Consider the following 21,067-nt stretch of genomic DNA (forward strand, 5'->3'; position numbering starts at 1 on the left):
ATGTCTCTCACCAACATCATGACAGAGATGGAATTTTGTTACAGAAAATATATCCTTAGAGAGATAGGAGGAGGTATACAATTTGGTACAGATGCTAAGATTGCAAAGTAAAGTTCTTAATTTCTAATCAATAGCTATGTGTTGTCACTGGTCCACTTTTTTTAAATGTATTTTAAAATATAAAGACATATATTTATCTCAGTAAGTGTAATTCTACTAGGGGTTTATTTTTAAAGACACACTGAAACGGAATATGCAAAATTTTGTTTATCTGACTGAGACAAAAGATTACATCATAATTGTTAGCTTCGTTTTTCTTTTCTTAGGCACTAAAACATTTCAGTTATTGATGATGAACAGGAAGATGAATTATTTCCTGAAAAAATATTAAAAAAATTACAGTTGTATTGCATAAAACAGATTTTCATATATATCCCCCTTTGTTAAATAGAAAGCAGACTTGTGTTTATTATAAAGTTCATTACCATGTCTACAGATAGATGTGTTCTTGCATATTTTATAAAATATGGCTTCATCATTTAACATTAAGAAAACTAAACAAAACATTTAAAGATGTTAATGTATTTTTGTGGTTAGGAGTAAAAAGAGATTCAGGAAAGAAGGGACTTCTTTTGTTGTTCTTGCCTTTGTTTTCTGGAGAGCTATTCTAGGAACCAGTTCAGTATTTTGGAGGGGATGATCTAGAGGTAGTGCTCCTAAGAATTTAGAACCCGTGTCAAGGCTGAGCTTGAGATAAACACAGGAGATGAGCAGTAAACTAGAGAGAAAGAGAAATTTAGAAATAAGAAAAGTGATTTAAAAGAAAAAAAGCAGCATGCACATCACACAAGTGGGTGAACTCTAGTGATATTCTCTTTACTCATGTAAATATTCCCCCCCCCCAAAAAAAAAACTCAACTCAGGTGAACTAAAGAGGAAAGGAAAAAAAAAATGGAAAAAAAAAAAAACCCAAGAAGGAAATTTAATTTTGCGCTTTGGAGTCTGCGTGTGAGTGCCGGCTCGCCGCCTACTCTTGGCTCCCTTGGGGAATATTCCTTGGGAAGAAACTGGTGCTCCTCTCAGTCCGCTCCGCGCTGATTCCCAGAAGGTGTAACATCGCGTGGCTGGGACGGGAAGAAAGGGTTGCCACTCATCTGTTGCACAGCCCGAAGCTAGAGCAGGCAACTGTTGAGCCGCCGACGGCGACCCACAGCTCACCCCGGGGCTTTCGGAAAATAAAGGAAATCAAGTAGAAACCGCAGGTCTCAAGCGGATAATCCTTAGCCAAGATTCCGCATGGACGCCACTCTTTATTTTACAAATGGACTCTCAAGTCATGGGGCCGTGACCAACCAAGGCTCCGTGAGTCACAAGCTGGGAACCACCACGTCGCATTTACAGCAAGTAAGTTACTGCCAACTTTACCAATATATGGTATTTGCTCTCAGCACTTTAGCCTTATTTTAGTGTGTGAACTCCAAAGAGATTGGCCAAGAGGTAACTTTTATCCTGAAATCTCAGTACGCTGATGCGAGCATCACACACACGCACGCGCGCGCGCGCGCACACACACACTCACACACACTCCTTCCCCACGTGAAGACACCGAACCTCGCGCTCCTAGGCTGGTGCGTGTTTGGGGTTTTATTTAATATTTGGAAACTTACTGAGTTCCTATGCTTGTTGGAAAGACCGAACTGGGTGGGGGTGGATGGAACACCGTGCCTCATCATTTATTCATTGCGACTGTCTCAATTGTTGACACTAGTGGCAAGCCGCGTACTCCGGCTCTTGCAGGGGAAGTCTGACACCTTGAGGACGGGAGAGGGGGTGCCGGGAGCCCGGAGGAGCCGGAGTGGGAGAAGCTTTTGAGAGTTCTCGGGTGGTGGGTGGGAGTGGGGGTTACTTTTTTCAAGTCGGGCGACCTGCCGCCTGGGTGCTTGTTGACTGGTTTGGGAGCGGAACGTTCAGAAGACGGGTCCTGGCGCGAACTGAAGTCTGACATCTCTGCAGAGCCCGCCCAAAGATTGGAGGTGTGTCTGGCCGGCACCCAGGACCACACGGTGGGTTCTGGCCACTGACTTGGCTGGCCGACGGCTGGCTTGTGGTGAGCCCTCCTGCCCAACTGGCTGACCTCAAGGAGTTGGCCCAGGGAGGCGGCGGCTGTTTGGGGGCAGCGGAGCCGGGAAGCCAGCGTCAGCGCCCGCCCGCGCGCGGGTCCCCTCCGCGGCCACGCAGAGCAGGGCGTGGGACGCGCATCTTCACCGGCCGTCCCTACCCAGCAGGGTCTGTGTGGACCCTGAGTCAGGCAGCCGCCCGGGACGGAGGGCGGGGTATCTTCCTCTGGGCACATCCGCTGTCAGCCGTGGGAACGCTAACTTTATCCCAAGGGATCGGTGGGGGCGGGGGTGGGCGAAGTTCTCCTCCCCGGGAGCTCACCTCCCTCTCCGGGGCTGCCCCTCCCCCGCCTCCCATGGCACCGCTCTCAGAGCATCCTCACTCCGCCCAGTTCGGTGCCAGCTGCGTGGGCTCTAGCTTCGTGCGTTTTCTTTGGAATGCTCCAAAACTCGGCAGCGACTAAGGAAATCCCATTGGAATTTGCCGGGCGTGCTCTCACCGGGCATAGCACTCGCGCCGCATGTCCTTGGATCGATCGCTCTTCAGCCAGAAGATTGCCAACTTTGCAGGTAAAGAGGGTGTCGCCTCAGAGCTCCGTTTGACCGGAGCTGCACCTCGCCTCCTTTCTGGGATTTCGGTTAAGTTTCTCAAGCTGCCTGGGAAGCCGGCTCCCTCTTGGGAGGCGGACGTCCCTGCGGGTTTACGAGTTCAAAAGGCTCCGGCTGCATGGTTTCTCTTTAAGGCTCCAGACCGGATTTGTGAAGCTTTCTGTGGTTGACCTGGGCTGAGCGGGAGTTTGGGGATGCTTCTCAGCCTCTCACTGCACCCGGCTTTAAAGCAGGGGAGAAGGCGAGGAGTGAACCCCTGATGTGACTTATATGGTAAACAAAGCAGCTGCAGCCACGCCATGGTGCTGGGGAGGAAGGCTGTTTTTAGCCTTTTATGCATTCGGGGAAAATGGAGATCTTGGTGGCCCCTGGGCGTATATGAGTGAGCCCTAGACTCGCTGGCTCCTAAACTGGGGGAATGAAGAAAGGAAAGTGATCAATGTCCTGTCGATCAATTACACTCTGCGTCATTTTCATTCTCTATCAAGAAACAGAAACACTTTTATCCGTGTTGCTGGACCAACGCTAGGGATTCCTAGTTCGCTTGGCAACTGAAATTCCAATTAAGCCAATAGACCCTGTTTGCTACTTGGGTAAATCACTGAGATTCACAGCACAACTTGTTGTTCCAGCTGTGAACTCATCTGCCTTTTGTGACTAGAGACTAGAGAACACTGGCAAGGGATGGAGGATTCGGGGGAGACTGAAAAAAGGGAGCTCTTATCTTGTCTGTATTCACTATGTTGGGTGCTCTATGATGCATCCTTGTTCACATGGTTTCTTAGGGAGACCCTTCCCAGTTAAATTCCACAGCTATAAAGTGCAGCAGGTTGCTCACTGCTCACTGAGTAAGCACCAAGCCAGAGGAGTGGGAGGAGGCAGAAGCAAGGCTTACTTGTTTTATTAAAAAATAAATTTAGAATAGACTTGTAAAACTGAAAAAAAATCTTTCAGGTTTCATATAATTTCTGGTTTTTCGATCATAATAATCACAACAGAACATATTACAAATTCTTTAAGGAAATATGGTCAACTAAAGGTTTTTTTTTTTTTTAAATAAAACTGAATTAGACAATGAGAGTAAGAAAGTGTGTGGATATGTTACAACATTGAAATCGTCATCTCTGTGTTAAGGTTTGCTATTTAAACTGACATTTGTAATACCTACTTCTATTCACCCTGACAGCATACCAGGAAACATTTCCCCTCAAGTATTTATGGCAAAAAATCAAGATACAGGAATAACTAGTACTTCAGATATTAGAATCAAAATTCAGGAAAGACATTGTTAAAGAAGCATTTTAGAAACTGTATTTATGAATTAATGCAGTTAAGGCAAATCAGCACATCAGTAGAAGTTAAATGGGTTTTATCAAAGTACTTTATGCAAATGTCTTGTATTAATAAAAGTTAGTGCAGGTAGAAAGAAAGAAAGCACTTACATTGCTTATGAATAAGAAACCATAGAGCTGGAGAGCCTTTCAATAAAGCTCTGATCAGAGCTCAGCAATTCTGCAAACTTGCTGTTGTGGAGTGAAGAGCTGAAAAATTTATGCCAAGAAAATTACCCTCCAAAAGAAACACAGACTGGTTAATGAGACTGATACACAAGAGGTGCTTAATATTCAAGTGAATAAATATAATGAATATACTGTTAGATCAATAGATAGTTCAAATAAGGCATGGTGAGAAGACGTGTGACTGCAAATTTAGAAAAGTTTTTCCTCTTAAGAACTTAAAGAAACACAAGCATTCATCAAAGCAGAAAGTATTTATTAGAGCTCAACAGATAGAAGAAATGTCTCTTTAGTAAAACCTTTCGAATATTGACAATGTTTCTAAAACTCTCTGATTTTGGAAAATAAGCTGTTTTCCATTAACTTGCTTAATGGTCGTTCTGAAAGATTTATAAAAGGTAAAATAGATTTCCATTATTTATAAGCTATAAAATTTTGTAATTTTTATGTTGTTTATTTTTCTGTTGCAGTTATTCCCAGAAGGTCAAGATTAAAATGCACAGAAAAAAAAAAAAACTATGAGAAAATTAAAGTTCTCTGTGAATTTTATGGCCACTTTGACTGTTGAAGTAGTAAGAGACCAAATAACTTTCCATGTAAGATAACCTTAACTAACTCATACTTTACATAAATAAGAAATATCTGAAACATTGCTTTTATTCTTTTCTGATTAGGAGAAATTCAAATATCTTGTATATCTTGTTCAGCACACACATTTTAAACTTTTAAACTTAAAGCCTGTCATAAGCACGATGAATTTCTGTTGAAGTATAATAATAATAGCCTTTAGGGTATGCTGACTAACCCCACTGAATTAAAAAAAATATTTTTATAAGTATATTGTTGAGAATATTGGCATGTTTTTATAACTGTATGTTTAGTTGCCAGGATAATTTATGGCAGTTCAGATTATCAACATTACACTTAACAGCTAAGAGCTGAAATAATCTATCTTTTCTAATTACTTCATATATAGTAACACAAATAAAGATATACACGCATATGTTCAGTAGTTAAAATTGTGAATATCAGTGCTCAAAGACATGAAAGATTTTGTAAATATAGATATACAAAAATTGCTGAACAGTATTAACTAGGACAATAAAACTGTGGACTGAATATTTTCTTATGAAAAGATGATTGTTTTATTGTTTAAAACAGGCTAGGTGATGGGAAATATAATAAATGATTAAATCTTTCTTTTCCAAATTCATTATTGCCAAACATTTTGTGAGATCAGATTCTAATGTACATCTTTACTTTCTACATTGTATTTTCTGGGCTAAGTTGAAGCCAATACTACTCACCTTCTTAATATCTACGGAAAACCTCGCATAAGCATTTTGGTTGTCATTGAAAATGAGATTGAGGAGACAGCTCAAAATAAAAGACTTGTCTTTTCACCTAATTTATGCCTATCACCTCCCCACCCCAAATACACATTAAAACTGGTTAATTCAACCCCAGTTCCACTGGATAGTTGCTTCTATCTAGTGGTGATGAAATACTGCTTCAAAACTCTTTCCTGTCCTTATGATGTCTACTTCTAACCCTCCCAGATGCAATGAGATCTCAATATTTTAAGAGATTTGAGAATATTTTGATCAGGGATAGGGTATCATGGCTATATCTTTTTAATCAGCACAAATACAGACCTGATCTCTGAGAACATTAGTACTGCCAAAACCACTCTATGATGAAAAAGTACATTTGGAAAAAGAAGGAATTCATTCGCTAAAATAAAAATTAAAGACACATGCTTTGAAAATATACCAATTTAAAACTACATTGTTCTCTGAAGTCTCTGGTAAATGAAGTGATCTATTTAAATTTTTTACAAATCTCAGTGATCCTTCTGAAAATTCAGTTTCACTTAAATAGGATACAAAAAAGAGATAATGGTTTCAGTACTGGATCTACTCTTGTAACTAAACTGTAGGTGACTTCCCATTATTATTAGTGTACGTTTTGTCTCCTTTTAAAAAATGTTTCCTTTGAAATACAGCAGTGTCACAGAGTAATGGCTTCGCGAGGAGCAAAAAATGACATAGGCACAGTTTTACACATACAATTAGAAATGTCAATTAAAACATTAATTTAAAAGTATGCCTTGATCGCTTTATCGAGCACACTGCATTCTTTTCGAGAAATGGCAAGTGCAATGAAATAAAGCAGAAATGCATTCATTATATTCTGCCTGTAATTTGCTATTGTATTTTTTAAATATGTTGAAAACGGCAACATAAGTAATTTCCTTGAACAAATTTCATCAAAAGTTAAAACTTGCTTAAGACAGAAAACAGGAAGTATTATGAACGAAGGAAAGGAGAAAAAGAGAGGGGGCCAATATTTATGGGTACTTAATGTGTGCCAGGCACTATGCTAGGAACTTAAAAAAAGTTTTTCTCATGTTTATTTTCACATCTACTTTAAAACCAAAGTATCATTGCCACCTTTCGAAGAATCTGAAAATACTAAATTTCTAAAAAATAACAAAGCTGCTTTGTGGCAGAGTCAGGACTTGAACCCTTGTTTATTTGATTCTAAAACTGACACTCTTTTTACTTAATTCTTATGGTTTCCAAAATAAAATTAGTAATCTCTTAACAAGATTCATATGTTCATGGTATTCCTATAGCTATTTATTTCTTTAATTCTTCGAATGTTTTAACATTGGAACATAAACTACCCCATTATGAGTTATGAAACAATACTCTGTTAACTAAAGCTCTAACAGTTCTGAAGCAGAGCAGAAGCTAAGCCTCTCACCTCAAGCAGGTTGTTCTCAAAATTATTTCCTTTCTTCTTGAATATAAATGTAATATGTATGGAAAGAAAAAAACGGTTTATTTTTACGGATAAAATTTGAGGTTATAATTTTTTTCTTTAAAGAGCCATTAGATTACAATTTGTAAATAAAAAGTTCTCATTCCAAACTTTGAAACATCTCTAGGCTGTTAATAAACTATCTTTGTTTATAGAAAATGCAATCATGTTAAGACATATTAGGTTTATATTGTATCTTATTGATGCTATATAAAACTTCTAAACAATGTTTTTGTCTTAATTTTATCTGAAATCTTATTTGCCTAATTATTTTTAATGTTCATTGGTATTTAATCAGGGGAGCTTTCATTCAGACATCCCAGAAGGCATCTATCAGCTGGTAACACATTTTAAGAAATTTGGCACTTTTTTTTTTCAAAGATAATACCTGCAGTTAAAACAAATGTGATTGGGGCACCTGGGTGGCTCAGTCGTTAAGTGTCTGCCTTTGGCTCAGGTCATGATCCCAGGGTCCCGGGATCGAGCCCTGCATCGGGCTCCCTGCTCAGCGGGAAGCCTGATTCTCCTTCTCCCACTCCCCCTGCTTGTGTTCCCTCTCTCTCTCTGTCAAATAAATAAGTAAAATCTTAAAAAAAAAAAAAGTGATTATGTCCGAAGGCCTGTTGACATTGAAGTTAAAGGAGTAATTTTGTTGAATATGTGTAATACCATTACAAAAACTAACACTGAAATGGTAACCATTCAGTAGATATTTATTGAGTGTTAGTAAGTGAATAATTGAATAATTAGATGAATGACACATGAATAAACCCTTCATCTTTGCATTTTCTGGCAAAGCTCCCTCTGTATATAATAAATTTTCCCTTACTGCCCCCTGTCAAAATGTTCTCCAAGCACTAAACTCTAGTTCACTATTACTTTCTCCTTGAGTTTCCTTCCTGTCTCCAGGTGTTGCAAGTATAAATAGAAGCAAAACTCTTGTTATATTCTAACTTGCAGGTGGGTAGAGGTCTGTCTCCTGAACTAGACAGTAAATTCCTTTAAGAAACATAGAAGATGCTAAAGAAAAGTGTGAGTTTTTAACTGATGTAGATTGTCATAAATATTATGCTTTTGTAATTGAGCATGGTTAACTTCTTTCATGGTTTTATAATACCATAGTTGGCTGAATTTTGAGCATATTTATTTATAGAATGAAACCAGTTATAATAATGACATTGCACTTGTATGATATATTGCATACCCTATTATTTCCTATGTTACAAAAATAATGAGCCCACAGTTATTCAGTGGACATGATGTCCAGTCAACTAGTTATTCCATAGTGCTCGCTTTCACAAGGTTTGTGTAACCATTTAGTGTGTTTTAGTTTACATGGCGCTGTGCCACAATTCTTCAGGGAGAGTTTTTGTCCTGTGACACTGTGGGAAGTGTGGTCTAAGTTGAAAGAGGACAGATAATAAGTATTTCTCAGGAATACCTACTGAACTAAAGAAAGCCAGGGACTTCTTTGGAGTGATTATATTTGGCAAATTAAGTTGAGAATCCATGTCAAAGACGACAAGTACATGATGTCCAGTTGTGGGTGGCATGAGCTTTTTGCTTTTTTTTTTTTTTTCTTTTGGTCTTTTCATTCTACTTCTTTGAGAGTAGGATTGTTGCAAATCAAGGTTTATGAAAAGTGTTCAGATACTCCACTACATTTTTCATATATTTTATCTCTGAATGATAGTGAAGAAACTACACAACTGTGTAAGCTAGATCCTGGATTATAGTTCATAGCACATTGCATTGTAATTTTCATTTTCACTGTATTTGAGCAATTCGTATTCAGTATATGCTTTTTATTAAATAGATGAATGGAGTAAAAGAATGCATGGATGATTGGTCTGTTGTCAGCTGCTATGTTCAACCCCTGTATTTCAATATGCTGTGCTTTCTTGTAACTGATCACACACCAATATGAATCCCCACATGAGAGGAGATGAAAGGACAGGCATGATGCATAAAGTACATTGAGTGAAGAATGAAGAATCCATTGTGCTTCATATATAGTAGCCATCCCCACTATTTGTGACAGGAAAGGTACCATTTTATGTAAAGATCTCCTTCATGCTAGGTGGGATGAAGCTGCATATCCTGAAGATCACAGTGAAGACTACATTTAAATGAACTCTCTTCTGTGATAGTTGTAGTGTGACAAGCACAGTTATTGGGTCTTGTTTAACTTCATCTAGAGTCATACATATCTATATCTGCATTTAAACATATACCAGCATTAAAAACCTACATTTTAATTCATCAATTAAATATAAATTATAAAATTCAAATTACATATGAGATATAATATTAATATAATATATGATAAATATAAATTAATATAACTATAATATTAAATATATTTTAATATATTTATTATTATATATAATATATTTTACATATTAGAGAGAGAGCACATGGGCATCTGCATGCAGGCAAAATGTAAGTAACAAAAAAATGGGGGACTGCTCCTGGATGATAAACTCTTAAAATAATGACCACAGAATAATTATCAGAGACAGTGAGATACAAATTGTTAGCAGAATGTAAAGTAGCCCATTAAAGACAAGAGAAGTTATTTGCCAATATTCGTGTCCCTGTAGCATGGTTAGATATGTAATCAGTGACTTGGAAGGTCATCTAATTCAAAAGTCTTTTTTTAAGCAAGACTCTCAAATCTTACTAAATAATTTTTATAATATACTGTATACATATATAATATTGTATATACACAAACACAGGGTGTTTTATTGAGGGCTTATGTAATGCATGACAATCACTCTTCTAGATGCTGAAAGTACAGAGGCAGATATTTTCCTTTTTCTTTAAGATTTCAAAGGATTCTCATGAACCTCATTATCATGCTCCAGTATCCCATATTATCTTAGAGACATGGTACTGTTTTATTGTCGACTGCTTTTCTTAGGGAAATAAAGAACTCACCGAGGAACTATAAATTATATTAAAACAGATTTAATCTATACTTGTAATTTAAACAAAATAACATTGGGTCACATTATAAGAAATCCAAATGCATCCTCCTTGCCTCAAACTACTGTTTCCTTTAAGAATAGGATTTGGGTATTCCAACTATAAATCTATGTTAAATTTGAATAGCAATATTGGCACTATTAAAGATGGTGTTTTCCTTTTATATGTACATGTTGTTAAATTACCACTCAAAGACTATGTATTTTAGGAGATCAGTGGATTCCAAAGTCTTGATGGATTTATGGTAATACATTTCACATGTTATCCAATCTTCCTTGGAACCGATGAAGCAAACCTAAGAGAAGAAGCCTGTTTCAGAGCTAGGAATATAGTGACTTGGATCCTCCGCTCTACCTTTTGCCTTGGGACATAAAAAAATCTTGGCTCAAGATTCCATTCTAGAATCATCTAGAAGTTCTCAATATCCACAGCAAGTGTGTCCTAGCCAGCTCCTCTGTCCATAAGGTGAGAATGTACTGAAGACCTAGAAACAGACCACCTTTCTCATGGTCTTAAATTGGAACAAAGAAAGGGACCGGACTAGCTACATTAATCTTTTATAAAAAAAAAAAAAAAAAAAAAAATTTTGTGACCTACATTCCTTTTTGCCAGAATTTTTGCTTTCTGAGAGTCATCATGTGAAATAAGCAGAGTGTCTACTTCTAAGCCTCTGAGAAACTCCATAGTTAAGGAGAAAGAAATATTTCTAAAGAACAGTCAAATTTCAGGGTTATCATTGCTCTGTGGGGTATTAAATAGCTTTTTAACTTAAAAATATAAGATATATCTCTATGTATGGCTGAATAAAAAGAAAATGTTGGCAAAGGGAAAAGACTTATTTGCTTATCTAGTTCATTTTAACCTCACAGCTTAACATTTTGATTTGTAATGTGCAAGCTACTTAGAGAGCTGAACGGCATACTTTCATTTAGCACTGCAGCACGTTCTTGGAACAAAGTGAACCAACAAATGATTTTGCCCTTTCATGAATAAAAGAAGGTTTAATGAAAAAACATTTCATTATAATAGTATACTTATGATAAAGAAATTTTTCCAACATATAAAATATCAACAACTTTAACTTGAAGAATAAAGCTCATTTCTATTCTATTGTACTTAGCAGTGAACCACTAAGCAGAATTTAAAGCATAACTTTCTAATATACTTAAATACTTTCTTACTAGTTATTACACTGCTGAATTGAAATATTGGGTACAATTAAATATTGGAAATTGCCCCCTTTTAGATTAGTAGTTAATTGCAATAATTTTTGGCAACAAAATACAGATCTGTTTTATGTTATAATATTTTAACTTCTGATTTTATTTTTTTAGCCTCTGATTTTTTTGTAACATAAATATTTATGAAGTAAAAATAGAGACAGAGGCCAATCCGAGAGGTAAACAAATTGAATATTTGAAATAATCCATTGTTGTTGAATAATCTAGGTATATTTGAAACATACAATTTTGATTCATTTCAGTTTATTTAAAGAAAGTTATTTGAAAGCTGAGCTACATTCTTACAATGCTCCTGGGTTTAAGATTCAAAATAAAATCTCATCTTTAAAAATATACCAGGATTATGTGTCAAATATTTAATGTAATTAAAGAGAATCTCTACTCATAAAAGCATTAGCATTTAGAAGTGAATTTATTTTGATTATTTATTTTAATCAAAATTTAATCAAAATGAAATGGATATACAAGTACAGTACAAGTACAGTAAAGACAGTGACTACTCAAAGGGTTTCATATACCCTTTGGTTCATTTCCAATGCAATTCAGTCATCATTACTGTTTGCACTTCATCAGCCCTCTACCCACAGATGGGCTGCTTGTTTGAGGCTGCACCCTCATGGACAGGAGGTTTATGACAGAGGAGTTGCCATATACAAATTCACATTCCCTGCTCCCTCAAACAGACCAGGGTGCTTCCATATGTAGATGGGAAGTATGATGAACATTTATTTTTTTAAACATTTACAAAATTATGGTAAGATCCTTATTCACGGTTGAATTATGACTTATGGTAAATTACCATTAATGGCTTTCTTTTTCTTTAGGTTAGAGATTAATGTTTCTTCCTAATATATTCAAGAAAATTTGATATCAGGAAGGATTTAAGCAAAAGTTTCTAAGGAAGGAGATTTCATATTGTCACATTCTCCCTAGATACATAGGGAAAGGCACAATGAATTTAATCTATTGTGTTTAAGAAAATTGAGTAATTGCATTCTGTTCTGTTATGAGGAGAAGATCATTGCATAGTTGGTGCTGGGATTTTTTTAGCCATTTTTTGGGTTTACACTAAAATGAATGCTCACTCTAATCATAAGGATAAATACTAACAGTTACTGTATGAATATTTTCAAATGTCTTATGTGAAACATCAAAATACTTAACATGTTGCTGATTTATTAATCATAGCTAATCACTTATTTTAAAAAGAATTTAACATTTTAACTTTAATTCATGTAACAAATACTTTTAGTTTATTTTCTTAAAATTTTTAATAGTACTTTGAAAGTGTTTGCCAATTATTTGAAATGTAAATGTAAGACCGAACACTACAAAATGTTTATCTGACTTCTGATGAGCTATTGTCTTTATTTCTTACCCCAGAGTATGTTGAAATAAATTTGAGGGTTAGTGTATTTATCTTTAATAAAAATAAAATGTGCATATGCTTTTGGGCACTAGGCAGGCTGAGCTGGATAAATTTAATTTTCTATTCTTTTCAAGAATAATTATAAATCTGTTTTATTTTCTATTTTAGTTTTCTTTTTTATTTTTAAAATTGCATATATCACACCTGCTACCTTCAGATGCCCTCTTTTCCTTCTTGAAACACCATGCCTCTGTGGGGAACCAAGAGTTCTCATTAGCATGTTTAGTGTCAGTATGTTGGCAATGAATTTTTTCAGTCTCTGATTGAAAACGTGTTTGTTTTCACATCACTTTTAATGTTATTTTCATTTGTTAGAGTATTCTAGATTGGCAATTATTTTCTTTCAGTACTTTACATATACCACCCAATTGACTTTTGACTTCCATCATTTCTGTTGAGAAGTCAGCCATCAGTCTGATGGTTGTTCCTCTGAGAACAGTGTGTTCTTTATTTTTTTATAGCTTTTATGTTTTCTCTTAGTCTTTTGTTTTTGTGGTCTCACAATATGTACTTATGTGATCTCTTTGGATTTCCACTGCTTGACATTTGGAGCGTTTCTTTGAAATGACTTCATAAATTTCACCAGTTTTGAAAGGTTCTTAGTCATTATCTCTTCAGATATAGTTTTACAATTTCCTTTCTTCTCACTTACGGCCTTCAATTACACGTTGTTACCTTTTTACTCTGTCATATATCTAGCAGTCTTTTAATTCTTTTTATAATGAATTTTCCATCCATTTTTGTTCTCTGTGCTGTAATTTGGATATATTTTGTAGCCTTATCTTCCCATCCGTGAGTCCTTTTTTTGTTTTTACTATGTCCTATCTGCTGTTAAACTAATTTATTAAGTTATTAATTTCAATTATTACATTTTTCACTTGCAGTATTTTAATTTGATTCTTTTTTTTATAGATTCTAGATTCCTCATAAAATTTTCAGTTTTTCCATCTCATTTCTGAATATTGTTGAATAACACATTAAGTTTAAAGTTGGAGGCCAATAATTCCAATAACAAGGCTATGTGTTAATCTGTTTCTCTTAAGTTTTTATTAGAATGCCTCACAATTTTTTATTTAAAGGTGGAAAATGCATATAAAAAAATTGTGGAAAAAAATTATAGAAGTTTTGCCATCTTCTCCCAAAGAGAATATACCCTATTCTCTGGCAGGCAGCTAAGATGGGACTAGACCTCTTAATCCAGTCACAAGCTGAGCTGCTTAGAGGTTAATTTTCGGACTTTGGAAGATCCTATGAATCACTGGCTGTCCCAGCTAAAATGTTATAGGGTCCCAGGGTCTAAGAACCTTGGCAATTTAGTAAGACTACTTCTCATTGCAGGTTCCAAAAGAATGAATTTTGTCTTTGAATTTTTGTGAGATTGATGAATACTTTGCTCTGATTTTCAGCAGCTTTCTGATAAATGTCTTATTTTCTTGCAAAGCTTAAGATTTTAACAAATGCCTTGAGAAGAGTTATTGAGTGTGACACTCACTTCCATCTGTCTCCCTTTTTACCAGGATATAGGAACCTTATATAAATGCTTTGAGGGGAAACATGGTTTGTAGAAGGTCAATTCACCTCTCTATGGCTTTTGTCTATCTGGAATCTTGGCTCCCCAAGTCCTAGTTAGGTCTGCAACAGTTCTTTAGACAGAGGTTTATTTGTTTGTTTGTTTATATTTGCCCAGCTTTTCTAAATGTTATCAGAAGGACTGTTAATCCACTACATGTCATTCCATCATAGAGACACAAGTCTTCTTTTATATTTTGACTTTAATGCTGAAAAATTCAGTCAAACTGTTTAAAAAGAAGAGACTATACTCACGTAATATAGTATAAATATGTATTGTACCCATAGAGGGATGAATATAGCAACTGCAAAAGAGTTCTGGAATTTTTAACCTTATTTATTTATTTATTTATTTATGTGGAAATAACATTATTCTTGAAGAATTAGCAAGTCTTTGACATTAGAAACTAAACAACCATTTTAAAGTATTTTGTATGAAAATAGTAAATTCTAAACAAAACCATATTAATCTGGCACAAATCAATTATAAGTTAGTTCTAATTAATAGCTCTTTCTTACTGAACAGCGAACACACTATTAACTGAAGAAAAAGTAGAGGCAATATAATGCAGTAGCAATTTGACCTCTTCATCACTGAGGTGAGATTTTTTTTAGGCCTGTGGTTTTCTAAGTAATCTTAATTTCTCCCACTTGAAGTCTGTTATACAAATGCTATTGCTTACTGCTGTTTGTGTTATAGTTATAACTGTTACTGTTAAAATTACCTAAGGCCTGATATATTTCCTTAAAGATGTTTTGCAGATATACTACATTACTATATTACACCAGATAATATAACTTGACATCATCCAAACCTGCTTATAAGACATTATTTCTAATTTTATCATCAGTATCATTTCAGCATATGATCAATAGATCTGCTACTTGTTTTCATTTGATCCAAATCAGACTTTGTTTACCCTGAGATGTGCATTTGTCTATTTTAAAAAATAATGTTTTAATCTTTGCTAAAGGGATGCAGGAGTGAATGGGGGCAATGCTGAATTCCCATTACAGACTTGACCATGGTTGGATCCCAACATGGCATTGATGTTAACTCTGGCCTGACAAAAGTTGTCAGTGCTGAATCTTTTGGGTCTAGAGAATTGAGGTTTTTTTCACAGCCTCTTCTTCTTTAATATTGGCTTTAAGAACAATGAGGCTCTGGTGGATGGCCTGAGTAAATGTTTGCTCAGAAGATAGTGAAGAGTTAGATTTAATTCTAGACCCAGTACTGGTCAGCTGTGTCCCAGAAGGGTTATTTGTCCATTGGCTGAAATTCCTAACCTGTCCCTCAATACAAAATCTGATGCCATGGTTATGACCATGGTCCTCAACACTACATCACCCACCATAGAAAGGAGTTCATCTCAGGTCAACAGCAGGTACACCATTCTGAGCTTCAGGAGAACCCATCTTAAAGCCAGGCTTCCCTTCCAATGGAGCATCTTGGCCACTAACCCTGAGATTTATCCAAGTTTTTGTGTGTATCAATAGCTTGTTCTTTTTCATTCCTTAATATTCCATGGTGTGAATGAAACAATATTTTCGTATCACTGGGATGACAACACGGGCAAGCTGGAAGGTATAATGATCTAGGATTTCACTTTCTCCCTGAGCTATGCCTTCCTTTCAAGGACCTGAGCCTTGGCAGCTGCATACCCAGTCTCCTACCCAGGAAGCCCATAGATTTCGTGTAATTGTGGGAATCCAGGTCTTTGCAATGGACTGTAATGGGACTTCAGACAATGGTCTTGGTACATCTGGAGGGAGATAGCCAAGCTTCCCCAAAGGATGGGGGGTGCCATCTGGAAGACTTTGGGGCTATAACCCAAGACAGTCTTTGAGGATAGCGCAGATGTTGGGGGTCTCTCAAACCTGACTCAGAGGATCATCTCATTTCTATGTCACAGACCTATAAGCAAATACTTTAGTTCTTAATTCTTCTTGACCTGAGTACTTTCTTTCTTCACACATTTTGCATAGATTTGCCAGAAAATCATGCCACTTTTATTTGTACTAATGACTAAGAGCACCTCCTCATAGACCTCTCTGATCTGCTTGAAGGCTTTCTTGGAAAATGACTTCAGTAACCTTTCAGTCATCTACTAACTGGATCTATTTTTCCCCAGATGATAGGATGGGGGTTGAGGTGTGATACTGGAGGGGCCTACTATGCTTTCCTTCTCATCTTTTTAGTGGTGCTCTCGAGGCTCATCTATTTCTTGACATGCCTTCTGTGAAGACCATGTGCTCTACAGGCAACAAGAATGATGTGGACAAGGAAGAAGTCGGTAACCCGAACAACTTCCTTCCTTCATGTATTCCAATTTCCCCTACCCTCCCTGTCTGCTAGTTTTATGTACTATAATGGTCCATAGATGCTGCTGTGTATATATTAAAGACTAAAGATTTTCCCATTTAAATTTCTTAAGGGCCAAAAAAATTATACCATACATATTTTTCTTTACAAACATCAATTTCAAAACACAATTTCATAACTACATAATGTCAAACCCTCAAGACTGAAATCCTCTTTGAGCCATTAAGTAGATGAGATTTTAACCCTACTGAGTTCAGTTTTCTTGAGTGTTTCCTAAAGAGCGACACACCTAATATAATTTTTCTTCACATCTCTTTCTCATCTCTTGTTTTGTGATACTGCATTGGAACCTAACATCACACTGCAATCCCCCAAATACACCATTACAATGCTAAGTGGCTAGCTGGCTTTTAATGATTCTGGGGTTTCAGCCAGCTAAGAACATGGGAAGTTTAAGGTGCTCTCCTAGTGGCTAGAATAAAGATTTCCAACTTTCTCCTAAAAATAGTAGCAAAGTAGCATGGGTTATCATTTAATGACTGCTTAGTCTATGGCAGGCCCTGGGCTGATTGGTTTACTTATATCATCTTATTTTATTAGCCTCATGACAACTGTCATCACCTCCATTTTAGAAATCAGGAAACTAAAAAGGCTTAGAACAGTTAAAATAGCTTTTCCAAGTCACATAATTAGTATGTGGTATAGCCCTGAATTTAACCCAAATCCCCGAAATTCCAAAACCAAGTCTCTTAACAATTATTCTATAATGCAAGTTTGAAATCTGATGCATTTTTCTCACTGTACCCCTGTAAATTCCTAAGCAGCTTCTATGAGCCTTTTCTTCTTTATTGGTCTTAGTATGTATGACACCATGCTTCCAAGACTTTTAAGGTTTTATAGCACTTGCTAATGTACTAATTTTTTAAGGACTGGTTTTAAATCCAATTGTACAATGCCTAAAGAAACACAATGTCCTTATTCCTTCTTTTTCATGTCTCATACTTATTTACCAATGTCAATTTCAGAAAGAATCACCAAATTTTTATCTTTCTTCCCCTTTTCAAGTGTATTTTAAATATGATCATTACAAGGTCTGCCTCTTGATTTATATTTTTACTTTCTTTTATAGACACCATCTCTAACCCCCAGAAACCACTCATTTGTTTTCCATCATTGTAATTTGTCATTTTGAGAATATAATATAATTGAAATCATATAATATTTGACTTTTTGACATTGGCTTCTTTCACTCAAGATAATGCCCTTGAGATTCATACAAGTTATTGTGTGCAAAAATAGTTTGTTTCTTTTTTTATTGATGAGTAGTATTCCAGGTGTGGATGAACCACCCATTGTTTGACCATTCATGCGTTCAGGACATCTGGGTTGTTTCCAGGTTTTTGCCATAACCAATAACGCTGCTATAAACATTTGTGTACACATTTTTGTGTGAACATAAGTCTTCATTTATGTGGGAAACATGCCCAGAGTGTAATTGTTGAGTCATATGTTAGTTGCATGTTTAGTTTTTTAAAAAATTGCCAAACTATTTTTTAGAGTGACTGTACCACTTTACATTCCTACCAGCAATGTATGAATGATCTAGTTTTTCCATATCCTTACAGATCGGGGTGTGGTAACATAGGATCAAGTAGCATCCTTACCGTAGTGTCATTACTATTTTTCACCTCAATCATTCCTCTAGTAGTGACGTCTCATTGTGTTAATCTGCATTTATCCAATGGCGAACGATGTTAAACATCTTCTTATGTGCTTACTTGCATCTGTATGTTGTTTTCAGTGGAATATCCCTCCATGTCTCTTGCACATTATCTAATGTTTTGTTTTTGTTTTAATTTTCAGTGTTGAGCTTTGCAAGTTCTTTATATATTTAAATACTGATCATTTATCTGATATGGTTTGTCGGTATTTTCTTCAAATCTGTAGTTTGTCATGTCATCTTCTTGACAAGATCATTTGCAGAGCAAATGTTTTAATTTTGATGAAATCCAACATATGACCTCTTTCTTTCATACCACATTTATTTTTTAAAAAGGAAAAAAATAAGGCATAGGGGCGCCTGGGTGACTCATTTGGTTAAGTGTCTGCCTTTGGCTCAGGTCACCATCTCAGGGTCCTGGGATAGAGCCCTGCATAAGGCTCCATGCTCAGGGGGGAGTCTGCTTCTCCCTCTTCCTCTGCCCCTCCCCACTGCTCATGCTTGCTCACTGTCTCTCTCTCTGTCTCAAATAAATAAATAAAATCTTAAAAAAAGGTAAGGCATAGAGAAAACAAGGGATTTCCCAAATTCTCATAGCAAAGAAAACCAGTTTATTGCCTCCAACATTTGCTTCTAGTTACAGTGTGTAGGTATCTCAATGATCCTATCCCTATCAATCTGCTTACTACTAGACTATTGGTATTCCTGTTTACATACAGGTTTAGAATAAGGTAAAAATTTGTCTTGCATATTCTTCATTAAATATACACTTGCTTATTATGACCCTCTGTAAATCAAGTTATTATATACCACTAAGCACAATTTCAACTATTTTTTATTTTATTCTGTATCATTTTTAAAGTATTTACAATGCCTTACCTCAGACCAATGATACAAAATTTTTGCTTGTGTGGTGATTAGTTTTAGGTGAGTTTGTCTTCAATTCCAGATTCAAGATGAATTATTTACTTGAGTAGCAAAACAATTTCCATTAGGAATGAATCTGGATTTGTGGAGAAGGAGATTCTTGGTAGCCCAATACTTTATAATGATCAGAATTCATATGGCTGTTGTAATGCAAATGAATCTTACTGGTTTCCAACTGTAGACTCAAACTTTAGACAAAAGATGGAAAGGCACCTTTGGTGTAGGACCTACTAGAAATGTTATAAAGTTGAAAATGTATAAGTAAATTTGTAGCTCACTGAAGTCAGCAGGTGGAAGTTAAAATGAGAAGAGAATGTTAAATATAAATCTATGAATATTATTTAACTAATGGTGCTCTAAAATATACAGTAGTTTGGTCCATATGAAACTGCCTATATTTGATCATTTTTTCACACATTTTTCACATGATTCAACCAGATACTAAAATAATTATCGTCATTAGATTGTTAGAGGGAGGAGGTAGGGAAGGATGAGAAGAGATGGTGTAAGTGACTAGGACTTTATCATTCATAGCAAGATACCAGTATGTATCTAAAGAATCACATTAAAATATTTTTCTTACAAAGTTTTTCCTTGTAAGTATTCACTTTCAAATACCAGTCAAATCTACACTTGCAGCTGTCTAAATTTTTTCAGTTTTATTGAGATATAACTGACAAAATTGTAAGATATCTAAAATGTACACTTTGATGTATATATGCATTATGAAAAGATTCCTTCCATGTAGTTAATTAACACATCCACCACCAGACATATTTTTTCTGTTTTATTTTGTGCTGATGATAACATTTACGTTCTGTTCTCTCAGCAAACTCAATTACACAATACAGTTTTATCCACTGTAGTCACCATGTTATACATTAGATCCTCAGACCTTATTCACCTTACAGCTGCAAGTATATATCCTTTTACCAACCTCTCTCTGTTTCCCCCACTTCCACCCCACAGGCCTTGGCAACCACTTTTCTACTCCCTATTTTTATAAGTTTGACTCTTTCTAAAATTCCACACATATGTGAAACCATGCATGCAGTATTTGTCTTTGTCTGGCTTGTTTCACTTAGCGTAATACCATCAAGGTCCATCCATGTTTTCTCAAATATCAGGATTTCCTTCTTTGTTATAGCTGAATAATAACCCAGTGTGTGTGCGTATGTGTGTGCGTGTGCGTGCGTGTGTGTGTGTGTGTGTGTGTATCACATCTTCTTTATCCATCATCCCATGATGAACACTTAGATGATTTCTATAGCTTAGCTATTGTGAAAAATGCTGCCATGAATATGGGAGTGCAGGTAACTCTTAGGTATTCTCTTTTCATTTCCTTTAGATATATGCCCAGAAGTAGGATTGCTGGATCATATGGCAATTCTATTTTTAATTTTTTTAGGAAAAAACTAAATATTTTTAAGTAAATACTTGTGATATCTTCTTTTATAATATTTGCATTAAAGATTCCTAATTATTAATAATCTTCTTCATTTGAAGCACTGACTTTCTAAAGTCTCTTGTCTAAGACAACTAGAAATATTTTTTTTCCTGTGGTACCAAGTACCTGACAACAGTAACAATGAAAAAGCAGAATTAAATAATTGATGTGGTTTCTTCTGGAATCAACCTCTATTTGATTTGATTTGATTTACCTTCCCAGCATTTTCACTGACATAACCTGTCAACAAAGTTGTAGAGTAAAAAACAAAAACATCAAGACACAAGAAAATGCATATTATTTTCTGCTTGCAAAAACTCTGCTTAAGGTAAAATTTGTCTGAAAATTAAT

The 21,067-nt window shown here is 35.8% G+C and overlaps 1 protein-coding gene across 9 annotated transcripts in view; it reads left to right on the forward strand.

Moving 5' to 3' along the window:
- The first annotated feature begins 1,032 nt into the window (after nucleotides 1–1,032).
- Nucleotides 1,033–21,067, forward strand: part of TRPC4 (transient receptor potential cation channel subfamily C member 4) — a 199,777-nt gene continuing 179,742 nt past the window's right edge. For 2 of the 9 annotated variants that reach the window (XM_073894634.1, XM_025874532.2), the window contains exon 1: nucleotides 1,282–1,404. Coding sequence is in view for 1 of the 9 variants with exons in the window: in XM_073894641.1 (XP_073750742.1) it covers nucleotides 1,297–1,404 (108 nt within the window). In the remaining 8 variants the exon portion in view is untranslated. Of the gene's footprint in view, nucleotides 1,405–1,607; nucleotides 1,629–1,933; nucleotides 2,688–4,713; nucleotides 4,840–10,281; nucleotides 10,526–21,067 lie in introns of those variants that run through there. The other 7 variants (XM_073894636.1, XM_073894641.1, XM_073894639.1 and 4 more) reach the window with 7 other exon arrangements.

This window comes from Callorhinus ursinus, unplaced genomic scaffold (genome assembly GCF_003265705.2).
Source record: "Callorhinus ursinus isolate GAN/ISIS: 27379988/994484 unplaced genomic scaffold, GSC_fseal_2.0 scaffold7, whole genome shotgun sequence".
Classification (NCBI taxonomy): Eukaryota; Metazoa; Chordata; class Mammalia; order Carnivora; family Otariidae; genus Callorhinus; species Callorhinus ursinus.